Raw genomic sequence first — 16381 nt, forward strand, 5'->3', positions numbered from 1 at the left:
CTCTCTGTGTGTCTCTCTCTGTGTCTCTCTGAGTGTCTTTGTTTCTCTGTCCGTGTCTCTCTCTGTGTCTCTCTGTGTGTCTCTGTGTCTCTCTCTGTGTCTCTGAGTCTCTCTGAGTGTCTCTGTCTCTCTGTGTGTCTCCCTGTCTCTCTCTGCGTCTCTCTGAGCGTCTCTCTCTGTGTCTGTGTCTCTCTTGTGTCTCTGTGTCTCTCTCTCTGTCTCTCTGAGTGTCTCTGTGTCTCTCTGAGTGTCTCTGTGTCTCTCTTGTGTCTCTGTGTCTCTCTGAGTGTCTCTGTGTCTCTGTGTCTCTCTGAGTGTCTCTGTGTCCCTCTCTGTGTCTCTGTGTCTCTCTGAGTGTCTCTGTGTCTCTCTTGTGTCTCTGTGTCTCTCTCTGTGTCTCTCTGAGTGTCTCTGTGTCTCTCTCTGTGTCTCTGTGTCTCCCTGAGTATCTCTGTGTCTCTCTCTGTGTCTCTCTGAGTGTCTCTGTGTCCCTCTCTGTGTCTCTGTGTGTCTCTCTCTCTGTCTCTGTGTCTCTCTGTGTCTCTGTGTCTCTGTGTCTCCCTGAGTGTCTCTCTCTGTGTCTCTCTGTGTATCTCTGTCTCTCTGTTTGTCTCATTCTGTCAGTCTTTGTGTAATTGTGCATTGCAAACTCTAGAATTAAAATTAGATTCATCATCATCGTCCTGTCCAATATGAAATTTGTTGCTTTGTGACAGCAGTATTGTGCAAAGTATTTTTAAAAATTACTATAATGATAAAATAAATAAGTAAATTACTAGAAAACTACAATAAAAGAAAATAAGTAAATTACAAGTAGAGGAGGTCTCTGCTGTCCCCTGCTGTCGAGATGAAGCCAAACTCAGGTTGGAGGAACAACACCTTATATTCCGTCTGGGTAGCCTGCAACCTGATGGCATGAACATCGACTTCTCTAACTTCCGCTAATGCCCCACCTCCCCCTCGTACCCCATCCGTTATTTATTTATATACACACATTCTTTCTCTCTCTCTCTTTTTTATCCCTCTGTCCCTCTCACTATACCCCTTGCCCATCCTCTGGGTTTCCCCCCCTCCCCCTTTTCCTTCTTCCTGGGCCTCCTGTCCCATGATCCTCTCATATCCCCTTTGCCAATCACCTGTCCAGCTCTTGGCTCCATCCCTCCCCCTCCTGTCTTCTCCTATCATTTCGGATCTCCCCTTCCCCCTCCCACTTTCAAATCTCTTACTAGCTCTTCCTTCAGTTAGTCCTGACGAAGGGTCTCGGCCTGAAACGTCCACTGTACCTCTTCCAAGAGATGCTGCCTGGCCTGCTGCGTTCACCAGCAACTTTGATGTGTGTTGCTTGAATTTCCAGCATCTGCAGAATTCCTCCTGTAGAGGAACTGAATGCATATTTTTCATCAGTCTTCACAGTGAAAGACGTCTGCAGTATACCGGACATTCAAAAGCGCCAGGGAAGTGAAGTTTGTGACGTGAAAATTACGACTGAGAAGGTGCTCAGGAAGTTTAATGGTCTGAGGGTGGATAAATCCCCTGGACCTGATGGAATGCACCCTTGGGTTCTGAAGGTTGTAGCGGGATAGATTCTGGCATTGTACTGGATGAGTGGAAAATTGCAAATGTTACTCTGCTACTTAAGAATGGTGGGAGGCAGCAGAAAGGAAACTCTAGACCTGTTAGCCTGACATCAGTAGTTTGGGAAGTTGCTGGAATCGATTGTTAGGGATGAGATTACGGAGTACCTGAAGGCACACAACAAGATAGGCCAAAGCCAGCATCGTTTCCAGAAAGGAAAATCCTGCCTGACAAACCGACTGCAATTCTTTGAGGAAATTACAGGCAGGGTAGACAAAGGAGATGCAGTAGATGTGGTGTACTTGGATTTTCAGAAGGCCTTTGACAAGATGCTGCACGAGGCTGCTTAGCAAGGTAAGAGCCCGTGGAATTACAGGGAAGTTACCAGCGTGGGTGGAGCATGGCTGGTCGGCAGAAAACAGAGAGTGGGAATAAAGGGATCCTGTTCTGGCTGGCTGCCGGTTACCAGCGGAGTTCCACAGGGGTCGGTATTGGGACCGCTGCTTTTCACAACGTATGTCAATTGTTTGGACTACAGTATTAATGTATTTGTGGCTAAATTTGCAGATGATGCAAAGATAGGTGGAGGAGCGGGTAGTGTTAAGGAAACAGAGAGACTGCAGAGAGACTTAGATAGACCTCAGCAGGAGTAACATCAGTAGCGTCGAGTCATAGAACATAGAAGATAGAATAGTACAGCAGAGTACAGGCCCTTCGGCCCACAATGTTGTGCTGACCCTCAAACCCTGCCTCCTATATAACCCCCCCATCTTAAATTCCTCCATATACCTGTCTAGTAGTATCTTAAATTTCACTAGTGTATCTGCCTCCACCACTGACTCAGGAGGTGTATTCCACGTGCCAACCACTCTCTGAGTGAAAAACCTTCCTCTAATATCCCCCTTCAACTTCCCACCCCTTACCTTAAAGCCATGTCCTCTTGTATTGAGCAGTGGTGCCCTGGGGAAGGGGGTCTGGCTATCCATTCTATCTATTCCTCTTAATATCTTGTACACCTCTATCATATCTCCTCTCATCCTCCTTCTCTCCAAAGAGTAAAGCCCTAGCTCCCTTAATCTCTGACCACAGTGCATACTCTCTAAACCAGGCATATTCTGGTAAACAACACACATCAAAGTTGCTGGTGAACGCAGCAGGCCAGGCAGCATCTCTAGGAAGAGGTACAGTTGTCGTTTTGGACCGAGACCCTTCGTCAGGACTAACTGAAGGAAGAGCTAGTAAGAGATTTGAAAGTTGGAGGGAGAGGGGGAGATCCAAAATGATGGGAGAAGACAGGAGGGGGAGGGATGGAGCCAAGAGCTGGACAGGTGATTGGCAAAAGGGATACGAGAGGATCATGGGACAGGAGGTCTGGGAAGAAAGGCAAGGGGCGGCGGACCTGAGGATGGGCAAGGGGTATATACAGAGAGACAGAGGGAGAAAAAGGAGAGAGAGAGAAAGAATGTGTGCATAAAAATAAGTAACAGATGGGGTACGAGGGGGAGGTGGGGCATTAGCGGAAGTTAGAGAACTCGATGTTCATGCCATCAGGTTGGAGGATACCCAGACGGAATATAAGGTGTTGTTCCTCCAACCTGAGCGTGGCTTCATCTTTAGAGTAGAGGAGGCCGTGGATAGACATGTCAGAATGGGAATGGGATGTGGAATTAAAATGTGTGGCCACTGGGAGATCCTGCTTTCTCTGGTGGACAGAGCGTAGGTGTTCAGCAAAATGATTGCCCAGTCTGCGTCGGGTCTCGCCAATATATAGAAGGCCACATTGGGAGCACCGGACGCAGTATATCACCCCAGCCGACTCACAGGTGAAGTGTTGCCTTACCTGGAAGGACTGTTTGGGGCCCTGAATGGTGGTAAGGGAGGAAGTGTAAGGGCATGTGTAGCACTTGTTCCGCTTACACAGATAAGTGCCAGGAGGGAGATCAGTGGGGAGGGATGGGGGGACGAACGGACAAGGGAGTCGCGTAGGGAGCGATCCCTGCGGAAAGCGGGGGGGGGGGAGGGAAAGATGTGCTTAGTGGTGGGATCCCGTTGGAGGTGGCGGAAGTTGCGGAGAATAATATGCTGGACCCGGAGGCTGGTGGGGTGATAGGTGAGGACAAGGGGAACCCTATTCCTAGCGGGGTGGCAGGAGGGTGGAATGAGAGCAGATGTACGTGAAATGGGGGAGATGCGTTTAAGAGCAGAGTTGTTAGTGGAGGAAGGGAAGCCCCTTTCTTTAAAAATGGAGGACATCTCCCTTGTCCTAGAATGAAAAGCCTCATCCTGAGAGCAGATGCTGCAGAGACGGAGGAATTGCGAGAAGGGGATGGCGTTTTTGCAAGAGACAGGGTGAGAAGAGGAATAGTCCAGATAGCTGTGAGAGTCAGTAGGCTTATAGTAGACATCAGTGGATAAGCTGCCTCCAGAGACAGAGACAGAAAGATCTAGAAAGGGGAGGGAGGTGTCGGAAATGGACCAGGTAAACTTGAGGGCAGGGTGAAAGTTGGAGACAAAGTTAATAAAGTCAACGAGTTTTGCATGCGTGCAGGAAGCAGCGCCAATGCAGTCGTCGATATAGCGAAGGAAAAGTGGGGAACAGATACCAGAATAGGTTTGGAACATAGATTGTTCCACAAAGCCAACAAAAAGGCAGGCATAGCTAGGACCCATACGGGTGCCCATAGCTACACCTTTAGTTTGGAGGAAGTGGGAGGAGCCAAAGGAGAAATTATTAAGAGTAAGGACTAATTCTGCTAGACGGAGCAGAGTGGTGGTAGAGGGGAACTGATTAGGTCTGGAATCCAAAAAGAAGCGTAGAGCTTTGAGACCTTCCTGATGGGGGATGGAAGTATATAGGGACTGGACATCCATGGTGAAAATAAAGTGGTGGGGGCCAGGGAACTTAACATCATTGAAAAGTTTAAGAGTGTGAGAAGTGTCACGAATATAGGTAGGAAGGGATTGAACAAGGAGGGATAAAACCGTGTCGAGGTATGCAGAAACGAGTTCGGTGGGGCAGGAGCAAGCTGTGACAATAGGTCGGCCAGGACAGACAGGTTTGTGGATCTTGGGTAGGAGGTAGAAACGGGAAGTGCAAGGTGTGGGAACTATAAGGTTGGTAGCAGTGGATGGGAGATCCCCTGAGCGGATAAAGTCGGTGATGGTGTGGGAATCCTGGTAAATCTGCTCTGTACTCTTTCCAATGCTTCCACATCCTTTCTATGGTGAGGCGACCAGAACTGGACACATTACTCCAAGTGTGGCCTAACCAGAGTTTTATAGAGCTGCATCATTACCTCGTGACTCTTAAACTCTGTCCCTCGATTTATGAAAGCTAACACCCCATAAGCTTTCATAACTACCCTATCTACCTGTGAGGCAACTTTCAGGGATCTGTGGACATGCACCCCCAGATCCCTCTGCTCCTCCACACTACCAAATATACTGCCATTTACTTTGTACTCTGCCTTGGAGTTTGTCCTTCCAAAGTGTACCACCTCACACTTCTCCGGGTTGAACTCCATCTGCCACTTCTCAGCCCACTTCTGCATCCTATGAATGTCTCTCTGCAATCTTCGACAATCCGCTACACTATCTACAGCACCACCACCAAGGTCCCAGAACAGATCCTTGTGGAACACCACTAGTCACAATCCTCCAATCTGAATGTACTCCCTCCACCACGACCCTCTGCCATCTACAGGCAAGCCAATTCTGAATCCACCTAGCCAAACTTCCCTGGATCCCATGCCTTCTGACTTTCTGAATTAGCCTACCATGTGGAACCTTGTTAAATGCCTTAGACCTTGTTATCCAAGACCTTGTTTGTCTCTCTGGTTAATAAAATTCCTATTTTTGTTTAACCCTTCCGGGTCTCTGTGTGATCCTGTGCTTGGGTCTGGATATACAGCATGACACCGATGGATTAAGAAATTTATTTATTTTGAGTGATTACAAGTTACTGAAACATTGCTCTTAACGCTTGTGGAGAAAAGTCCTCTTCAAGTCGCTGTGGGATTCTTCTCTGTAAAAGGAAGCAAAGGGACTGAGTCATACAAGATGGCCCAACTGGTCCATGCCAACATTTCCCGTGGCCAGCAATCACCGATCGAGGTTTCATTCCCCCCGCTGTCAGTAAGGAGTTTGTGTGTTCCCCACCGCTCCCCCCCAGCCACGTGACCTCCCGCGTGCACTCCAGTTTCCTCCCACAGTCCAAAAGCCTTTTGATAGGGAGAGGTTCAAAGATTAAAGATGATCTTTGCCACAACTTGTAGCCATGCTACGCCTTGTCTGCACAATCCTCGCTGACGCCAGTGACACATTTCACTCTCCGGTTGACGTACTTGTGACAAAGGTCATCTTTAATCTTTAAACCCCCGTCCATGGAAAGGCCTTTTGAATGCTGTTAATCTACCTGCACAGGGCTCTTCCTGCAGCAGCTCGGTCTATTCCGTATTTTCTCCATCCTCTGTGTGAAAACCATCTCCCTCGAGTCCCTTTTTTAGACCTTCCCCCTTCTCTCCTGAAAACTGTGCTCCCTTTGGAAGATCCCTGTCCAGCTTCACTATGGCGCTCATAATTTACTATGCACCTGCAAAGTCATCTCTCGGTCGTCTACCCTCCAAGGATCAAAATCCTACGCTACCTATCCCCCTTACTGTAACTCTCGCCCTCGAGAGCCGGCAGCATCCTCCAAAATCTCTCTCTGTACTCTTTCCAGCTCAATAGGCTGGGGTGGGGGTGGGAATGTCTACTACAAGGGGGGAATATTTTTAAGGCTGGACAGCCAGAGACATTTTCCCGATGGAGGGTGAAAATGGCTAATAAGAGGGGACATAATTTCTTGGTGATCGGAAGAAAGTATAGGTGGGGGGGGGATGTCAGAGGGAGGTTTTTAACACAGGTTCTATGTTCAAACATTACAACACAGTACAGGTCCTTCGACCCTCGATGTGGTGCCAAAATATTAACCTACTCTAATCTCAATCTAACCCTCTCTCCATCTTCCTGTCATCCAGGTGTCTATCTGAGAGTCTCTTAAAAATCCCTGATGTACCTACCTCCTGACAGGGCGTTCGACACACCCACCACTCTCTGTGTAAAGTAAACCACCTCTGATATCCCCCCTATACTTACCTCCAATCACCAAGAAATTATGCCCCTCGTGTTAGCCATTTCCACCCTCCCTCCAGAAAAAGTCTCAACTGTCCACTCGATCTACGTCACTTATCGTCTTGTACACCTCTATCAAGTCACCTCTCATCCTCCTTCGCTCCAAAGAGAAAAGCCCGAGCTCACTCAACCTCTCCTCATAAAAGATATTCTCTAATCCAGGCAGCATCCTGGTGAATCTCCTCTGCACCCTCTCTAATCCAGGCAGTGTCCTGGTGAATCTCCTCTGCACCCTCTCTAATCCAGGCAGCATCCTGGTAAATCTCCTCTGCACCCTCTCTAATCCAGGCAGCATCCTGGTCAATCTCCTCTGCACCCTCTCTAATCCAGGCAGCGTCCTGGTGAATCTCCTCTGCACCCTCTCTAATCCAGGCAGCGTCCTGGTGAATCTCCTCTGCACCCTCTCTAATCCAGGCAGCATCCTGGTCAATCTCCTCTGCACCCTCTCTAATCCAGGCAGCATCCTGGTGAATCTCCTCTGCACCCTCTCTAATCCAGGCAGCATCCTGTGGAGAATTTAAACTAGAATGGCTGATGGGGTGGGAACCGAACTGAAGTGACGGCGGAGAGGAAGGTTGGCTCACAAATAGAGAAAGCTTGGAGACACTGTGGGAGGGAGGATAAGCAGATGATAGAGAAGGGACGTGCTCAGACCGATGGTTTGAGATGTGTCTATTTTAATGCAAGGAGTATTATGAATAAAGCGGATGAGTTTAGAGTGTGGATCGGTACTTGGAGTTATGATATTGTGGTCATTACAGAGACTTGGATGGCTCAGGGGCAGGAGTAATTACATCAAGTGCCAGGCTTTAGATGTTTCAGAAAGGACAGGGAGGGAGGTAAAAGAGGTGGGGGCATGGTACTGCTGATCAGAGATGGTGTCACGGCTGCAGAAAAGGAGGAAGACATGGAGGGATTGTCTATGGAGTCTCTGTGGGCGGACGTTAGGAATAGGAAGGGGTCAATAACTCTATTTGTTGTTTTTTATACACCACCCAATAGTAACAGGGACATCGAGGAGCAGATAGATAGACAGATTCTATAAGGTGTAATAATGTCAGGGTTGTCGTGGTGGAGATTTTAATTTCCCAAATAGCGATCGGCATCTCCTTAGAACGAGGGGTTTAGATGGGGTAGAGTTTGCTAGGTGTGCTCAGGAAGGATTTTTGACACAATATGTACATAAGCCTACAAGAGGAGAGGCTGTACTTGATCTGGTATTGGGAAATGAACCTGGTCAGGTGTCAGGTCTCTCAGTGGGAGAGCATTTTGGAGATAGCGATCACAATTCTATCTCATTTACCATAGCATTGTAGAGGGATAGAAAGAGACAAGTTAGGAAAGGGTTTAATTGGAGTAAGGGGAAATCTGAGGCTATCAGGCAGGAACTTGGAAGCATAAATTGGAAACAGATGTTCTCAGGGAAATGTACGGCAGAAATGTGGCAAATGTTCAGGGAATATTTGTGTGGGGCTGTGCATAAGTACGTTCCAATGAGACGGAAAGGATGGTAGGGTACAGGAACCGTGGTGTACAAAGGCTGTTGTAAATCTGGTCAAGAAAAAAGGAAGAGCTTACAAAAGGTTCGAAAAACTAGGTAGTGATAGAGATCTAGAAGATTATAAAGCTAGCAGGAAGGAGCTTAGGAATGAAATTCAGAGAGCCAGAAGGGGCCATGAGAAGGCCTTGGCGGACAGGATTAAGGAAAACCCCAAGGCATTCTACAAGTATGTGAAGAGCGAGAGGATAAGACGTGAAAGAATAGGACCAATCAAGTGTGACAGTGGAAAAGTGTGTATGGAACCAGAGGAAATAGCAGAGTTACTTACTGAATAATTTGCTTCAGTATTCACTACGGAAAAGGATCTTGACAATTGTAGGGATGACTTACAGTGGACTGAAAAGCCTGAGCATATAGGCGTTAAGAAAGAGGGTGTGCTGGAGCTTTTGGAAAGTATCAAGTTGGATAAGTCACCGGGACTGGACGTAATGTACCCCAGGCTACTGTGGGAGGCGTGGGAGAAGATTGCTGAGCCTCTGGCAATGATCTTTGCACCATAAATGGGGACGGGAGAGGTTCTGGAGGATTGGAGAGTTGCGGATGTTGTTCCCTTATTCAAGAAAGGGAGTAGAGATGGCCCAGGAATTTATAGTCCAATGAGTCTTACTTCAGTGGTTGGTAAGTTGATGGAGGAGATCCTGGGAGGCAGGATTTATGAACATTTGTAGGAGCATAATATGATTAGGAATGATCAGCATAGCTTTGTCAAAGGCAGGACATGCCTTACAAGCTTGATTGAATTTTTTGAGGACGTGACTAAACACATTGATGAAAGTAGAGCAGTAGATGTAGTGTATATAGATTTCAGCAAGGCATTTGATAAGGTACCCCATGCAAGGCTTATGCGAAAATAAGGAGGCATGGGATCCAAGGGATCTGTTCTGGAACCCCTACTATTTGTGATTTTTGTAAATGACCTGGATGAGGAAGTGGAGGGATGGGTTAGTAAATTTGCTGATGACACAAAGGTTGGGGGTGTTGTGGATAGTGTGGAGGGCTGTCAGAGGTTACAACGGGACATTGATAGGATGCAAAACTGGGCTGAGAAGTGGCGGATGGAGTTCACCCAGATAAGTGTGAGGTGGTTCATTTTGGTAGGTCAAATATGGTGGCAGATTATAGTATTAATGGTAAGACTCTTGGCAGTGTGGAGGGTCAGAGGGATCTTGGGGTCTGAGTCCATAGGACACTCAAAGCTGTTACGCAGGTTGACTCTGTGGTTACAAAGGCATACGGTGCATTGGCCTTCATCAACCGTGGGATTGAGTTTAAGAGCCGAGAGGTAATGGGACCCTGGTCAGACCCCACTTGGAGTACTGAGCTGCTCAGTTCTGGTCGCCTCACTACAGGAAGGATGTGAAAACCACAGAAAGGGTGCAGAGGAGATTTACAAGGATGTTGCCTGGATTGGGGAGCATGCCTTCTGAGAATCGGTTGAGTGAACTCGGCCTTTTCTCCTTGAAGTGACGAAGGATGAGCAGTGACCTGATAGAGGTGTATAAGATGATGAGAGGCATTGATCGTGTGGATAGTCGGAGGCTTTTTCTCAGGGCTGAAATGGCTAGCAAGAGAGGGCATATTTTTAAGATGCTTGGAAGTAGGTACAGAGGAGATGTCGGGGTAATTCTTTTACAGAGAGAGAGGTGAGTACATTGAATGGCCTGCCAGTGACATTGGTGGGGGCAGATACGATGGGGTCTTTTAAGAGACTCCTGGATAGTTACACGGAGCTTAGAAAAATAGAGGGCTATGGGAACTCTAGGTAATTTCTAAGGTAAGGACATGTTCGGCACAGCATTGTGGGCCGAAGGGCCTGTATTATAAAGTATATCTATCCATCTATCTATCTATCTATTGTGCTGGAGGTTTTCTCTGCTTCTTAAATCTCCTCTGCACCCTCTCTAGAGCTTCCATATTCTTCCTGTAGTGAAGCGAGCAGAACTGAACACTATACCCCAGTGTGGGTCGAACCTTGCGGCTCTTGAACTCAATCCCTCGACTAATGAAGGCCAGCACACCACGCGCCTTTTGTATCCAGCCGGTCTTCTTTCAGGGACCCTGCATTGTGTTGCTGTGTCCCTCTACCCATTTCGTGGATTCACGGGCGGATTTGACACCACAGGCGAAAGCCCAGGGTCCGGCCTGTCGCTGTGAGATGATGTGCCAGAGGGGATGCCATCTTCGACCTTTGACCCCCCTCCTCAGAATTGGATGGCGGTGGGGGAATGGGTCACCTCCTTTCATGCTGCTGTCCGTCTGCCGAAGGGCACATCTGGTCCTTGCTGACTGCAACTCCGTCTGGACCCATTGACCTGCATCAGGGACCATTGCCCTCCAGCCCCCTGCCACCTGTGTACTGAATGCGGAAATGAAAATCGGGTCCAGCACCTCTGTGGTCCGCACTCTCACCATCTTCTGAGTGAAGAAGTTCTTCTCCATGCTCCCCTTAATAACCCTATAACAATCACAGCACGGAAACAGGCCATCTTGGCCCTTCTAGTCCGTGCCGAACTCTTACTCTCACCCAGTCCCACTGACCTGCACTCAGCCCATAACCCTCCATTCCTTTCCTGTCCATATATCTATCCAATTTAACTTTAAACAACAACATCGAACCTGCCCCAACCACTTCTCATTCCACACAGCTACCACTCTCTGAGTAAAGAAGTTCCCCCTCGTGTTACCCCTGAACTTTTGCCCTTTAACTCTCAACTCATGTCCTCTTGTTTGAATCTCCCCCACTCTCAATGGAAAAAGCATATCCACGTCAACTCTATCTATCCCCCTCATAATTTTAAATACCTCTATCAAGTCCCCCCTCAACCTTCTACGCTCCAAAGAATAAAGACCCAACTTGTTCAACCTTTCTCTGTAACTCAGGAGATGAAACCCAGGCAACATCTTAGTAAATCTCCTCTGTACTCTCTCAATTTTATTGACATCTTTCCTATAATTCGGTGACCAGTACTGTACACAAGACTCCAAATTTGGCCTCACCAATGCCTTGTACAATTTCAACATTACATCCCAACTCCTATACTCAATGCTCTGATTAATAAAGGCCAGCATACCAAAAGCTTTCTTCACCACCATACCCACATGAGATTCCACCTTCAGGGAACTATGCACCATTATTCCTAGATCCCTCTGTTCTACTGCGTTCTTCAATGCCCTACCATTTACCATGTATGTCCTATTTTGATTAGTCCCACCAAAATGTAGCACCTCACATTTATCAGCATTAAACTCCATCTGCCATCTTTCAGCCCACTCTTCTAACTGGCCTAAATCTCTCTGCAAGCTTTGAAAACCTACTTCATTATCCACAACGTCACCTATCTTAGTATCATCTGCATACTTACTAATCCAATTTACCACCCCATCAGCCAGATCATTAATATATATGACAAACAACATTGGACCCAGTACAGATCCCTGAGGCACAGCGCTAGACACCGGCCTCCAAACTGACACACAGTTATCCACCACTATTCTCTGGCATCCCCCATCCAGCCACTGCTGGATCCATCTTACTACTTCAATATTAATACCTAACGATTGAACCTTCCGAGCTGAAGGCCTTACTGAAGTCCATATAGACAACATCTACCGCTGTACCTTCGTCCACCTTCTCCGCAACCTCATCAAAAAATTCAATAAGATTTGTCAAACATGACCTTCCACGCACAAATCCATGTTGACTGTTCCTAATCAGACCCTGTCTATCCAGATAATTATACATACCATCTCTAAGAATACTTTCCATTAATTTACCCACCACTCACAACTCACCGGCCGATAATTGCTAGGTTTACTCTTAGAACCCTTTTTAAACAATGGAACAACATGAGCAATACGCCAATCCTCCAGCACCATCCCTGTTTCTAATGATATTTGAAATTTTTCTGTCAGAGCCCCTGCTATTTCCACACTAACTTTCCTCAAGGTCCTAGGGAATATCTTGTCTGGACCCGGAGACTTATCCACTTTTATATTCCTTAAAAGCAACATTACTTCCTCTTCTTTAATCGTCATACTTTCCAAAACTACCCTTCTTGTTTCCTTTACCTTACACAATTCAATATCCTTCTCCTTAGTGAATACTGAAGAAAATAAATCATTTCACTCCCCTCAGACTCTTCACCTCTGGTCTTGCACAACGTCAGTGGAAAAAAGGCCTTCTGGCATTTATCCACTCCGTGCCCTTCATAATTCTGTACGGCTCGATTGAATTTCCCCTTCAATCGTCTACGTTCTAGGGAATTAAGGCCCTATTCAACCCTTCCCTGTGACTCAGGTCCTCAAGGCCCAGCAACGTTGTAGGCCGAAAGCCTGTTCTGTACTGTAGTGTTGTTTTTTCCTACAGCCTTGTAAATTTTCTCTGTAGTCTTTCAATCTTATTATCATCTTTCCAGTAGGTAGGTGACCAAAACTGCAAATTAGGCCTCACCGGAGTTTTATACAACCCAACATAACATTCCACCCCCTGTACTCAATACTTTGATTTATGATGGCCAATGTCCCCAAAAGCTTTCTTTATCTACCTGTGACACCACTCTTAATGAATTGTAGACCTGTATTCCCAGATCCCTTTGTTCTATAGCATTCCTCAGTGAAAGGTGGGAAGACCCCATACTTGACGAATCCCCTCTGCATCGCTAACCCTGGATAGGACCATGCCCACAGAAAGCAGGCCACATCCAGTCCTGAGGAGTAGTGTCAGGGTGGTAGGAGGGAAGCGCGGGCAGCGGAGGGCGGGAGGGAGGGCTGGCGGTAAGCTCTCAAACTTGCTAGATTGCCCTCGCACAGGGAGGGGCTCCGCGGGATCTCACCTTGTGTGGGCCAGTGGTATCCAGCGATGGCGGACTCGTCTGAAAGAGATAAAATGGGAGGGATTGTACGGTCAGATGGGCTGGAGGAAGGGAGGGGAAAGAAAGGGAGTGGAGGGGAGGGAAAAAGAGTGGAGGGAGGGAAAGGGAATGGAGGGGAGAGAAAGGGAATGGAGGGGAGAGAAAGGGAGTGGAGGGGAAAGAAAGGGAGTGGAGGGAGGGAAAAAGAGTGGAGGGAGGGAAAGGGAATGGAATGAGAGAAAGGGAGTGGAGGGAGGGAAAGGGAGTGGAGGGAGGGAAAGGGAGTGGAGGGAGGGAAAGGGAGTGGAGGGAGGGAAAGAGAGTGGAGCAGAGGGGAGGAAAGGGAGCGGAGGGGAGGAAAAGGGAGTGGAGCGAGGGAAAGGGAGTGGACAGGAAAGAGTGTCATTGTGCAGAACGGAGTGAGGAGGAGCTGTCTGAACATGAGTTCAGGGAGGGTGAAGGCAAGGATGGAGGGTGGTGTTAGGCCCCGGGGAAGGGGGGCATGTGCGGAATGAGTGGAGGGGACTGAGGGGTGACGGGCTCGGAGAATCAAGGGAGATGGAAGCCCAGGAGGCAGTGGTGTATCTAAGGTATGCAGGTATGGCAGGTGCTCTGGGCACCACTTGAAGTGGGGCCGCCACTGAGCATTTAAAGTCAGACAAGCCATCCTCAGATGGTGAAAAAAGAATTTTCTTCAGATGTATGATCTTTGATTATCACGGGTGAGAAGCACTAGAATGAACTTACTTCAGAGCGTTGTGTAAGAAGACCGTGAAAGATTTCTTTACGAACAAGAAGGAAAGTGGAGCTGAGGGACGGAAGAGACGGAAGTTGGAGGCGGAGGAAGCCAAGAAGTCGAGCATGTTCTTCATGCCCTTCTTTGAAAAGGCCGGAACAAGTAGTTCGACACGTTCCATGGAGGCGCCTGCACCTGCTACAAGTTTGTTAGAATCCGAAGGCCGATCGAGTACAAATGCCTCTCAAGCCGAGAGGAAGTCAAGTCAGATAGATGAGAGAATGGCGAGATTAAGAGTGAGGCTGCCACAGAGAACGTGGACATGACAGGAGGGGAAGACGATGGTGGTGGTGGTGATGATGAGTTTATTGACGAGATTGAACCTGACGACACTGAACCTAGTGAACTGGATGGTGTCAAAGAGCTTCGAACTGTCACACCAGAGGTGATTGAACAGCATGAGATTGGACTTCTGAAGTTCGACAAGAACACTGGAAAAGCAATTCGTCCTGACGCGTTGAGAACAGAAAAATTAAAGCTGGGTTCGAAGTATTTCCAGAACAGTGAGGGGCCTTTCCTACCAACAAATTGCTCAACGAATAAAATTTGGTTCAAAAGGAAACTGAGAAATGGTTGTGGTGAGGAAGTGACTCGCTCATGGTTGGTCTATTCCCCTTCTAAAAAGTCCGCATTTTGTATCTGTTGTCTTCACTATTCCGCGTCAGACCATCAATCCTCATTGGAACAGGAAAGTGCGTTCAACCAGTGGAAAACACCTGAAAGGATTAGTCTTCATGAAAATGCCAAGAATCATCGGGAATGCTTCACACAGTGGAAAGAAATTTAGCTGGAAAGAGGAGTTATTGACGCGATATTTCGGTCACAGATTGAGAAGGAAAAGCAGAATTGGCCTGATATCTTGACGAGAATCCTTCACTGCATAAAATTCCTTGCGACTCAGAACCTGGCTTTGCGAGGACACAGGGAGTCACTTCAGCTAGACGATGACTCCAACGTGGGAAATTTCCTTGGCTTACTGAAACTACTGGCCATCTTTGACCCCGTCATAAAAGAACACCTCATTCACGTGGAAAGTCATCCTGGATCCACGTCTTATCTTTCCCCGGGTGTCCAGGACAAATTCATCCACATGATGGCATTCACTGCTTGCCAGAGTTTACTGAGAAGCATTCGTAAAGCCAAGTACTATGGTCTCATGTTCGACTCGACTCCTGATCAGGCGCACCGTGAGCAGATGTCAAAAGTAGTGAGGTATGTGGAAGTTGATTTTGAGAGGAAAACAGTCCGTGTTAGAGAGTCCTTCCTTGGTTTTATCCAGATAAGCCAGAAGGATGCTGAGAGCTTGGTCGAAGACACCTTGAAACAGCTGGAGAAGGATGAAATGGAGCAACAAGATTGTCTGTCACAGTGCTATGACAACACTGCTGTGATGGCTGGGCACAGAAGTGGTGTTCATCAAAGAGTAAAGGCATCCGTTAGTCTTGCGAGACCATGGATCTGCGCCTGGAAAGTCTTCACTCTCCAGGGCGCATGCCTGGGCAAGGTTGTATGGAAGACCAGCAGTTGCCCATGCTGCAAGTCTCCCCTCTCCACGACACCAATGTTGTCCAAGGGAAGGGCAATAGGACCCATACAGCTTGGCACTGGTGTCGTCGCAGAGCAATGTGTGATTAAGTGCCTTGCTCAAGGACACAACACGTTCCCTCGGCTAGGGCTCGAACTCACGACCTTCAGGTCACTAGTCCAATGCCTTAACCACTTGGCCACATGCCCACTCATCAAAGAATAAGTGAGAAAAACAACAGTGTTTGTGAACTGTGACAATCACTCACTCAACTTGGTGGGTGTACATGCAGCCAATCTCTCGTTCAACACAGCGCTGCGAAAAACTCAAAAACGCCGTGCCTGTGGTTGTTAAGTCGGAGTTCGAAACCAGGTGGAGTGCAAGGACAGAAGCAGTGAAGCCCGTCAACAAGTACCTTGAGGAGATACTTCAATTTCTCCAGGACATGACAGACAGTGAAAACGAGACCAGTGACACAAGAAGCGACGCAAGGCAGCTCTACATCTGCATGTTGAGTTACGATTTTCTGATTTTGCTGGGAATTTGGAACAAAATACTCATTCCCATTGACCGTATTCAAAAGAGGCTGCAGGATCCTAGCGTGAACTTCCACGATGCTGCCCTGGATTTGAAAGCCCTCCGAGATCATTTTTATGACGAAAGAGAAGTGTTGATCAGTGAGTCACTCGAAGAAGGAGTCGGTCTCTGTCAAAACGGAATATTAAAGTTGAAGGATGTCAGAGACGAAAGAAACGAATGGTTGATGAGAACTCGAGAGACACTGGGTTGGGTTAACAGCTAAAGAGGAAATGGAAAGAGTCATGAAGGGAACACTCGACCGTCTTCACAGAGACATGGACAAAAGGTTCGCTCGTTTGCACGACACTGACGCCAACTTTGGG

General features: G+C 47.7%; 1 protein-coding gene across 3 annotated transcripts in view; it reads right to left on the reverse strand.

Moving 5' to 3' along the window:
• Nucleotides 1-5498: 5498 nt before the first annotated feature.
• The window catches only part of LOC134342247 (alpha-2-macroglobulin-like), a 182923-nt gene continuing 172040 nt past the window's right edge, over nt 5499-16381 (reverse strand). For all 3 annotated transcript variants that reach the window (XM_063040210.1, XM_063040209.1, XM_063040208.1), the window contains exons 37-38: nt 13141-13179; nt 5499-5599 (exon numbers count right to left, since the gene is read on the reverse strand). In XM_063040210.1, the coding sequence (XP_062896280.1) occupies nt 5577-5599; nt 13141-13179 (62 nt within the window). In that variant the 3' untranslated portion in view covers nt 5499-5576. The remainder of the gene's footprint in view (nt 5600-13140; nt 13180-16381) is intronic.

Source organism: Mobula hypostoma, unplaced genomic scaffold (assembly GCF_963921235.1).
Source record: "Mobula hypostoma unplaced genomic scaffold, sMobHyp1.1 scaffold_70, whole genome shotgun sequence".
NCBI classification, from domain to species: Eukaryota; Metazoa; Chordata; class Chondrichthyes; order Myliobatiformes; family Myliobatidae; genus Mobula; species Mobula hypostoma.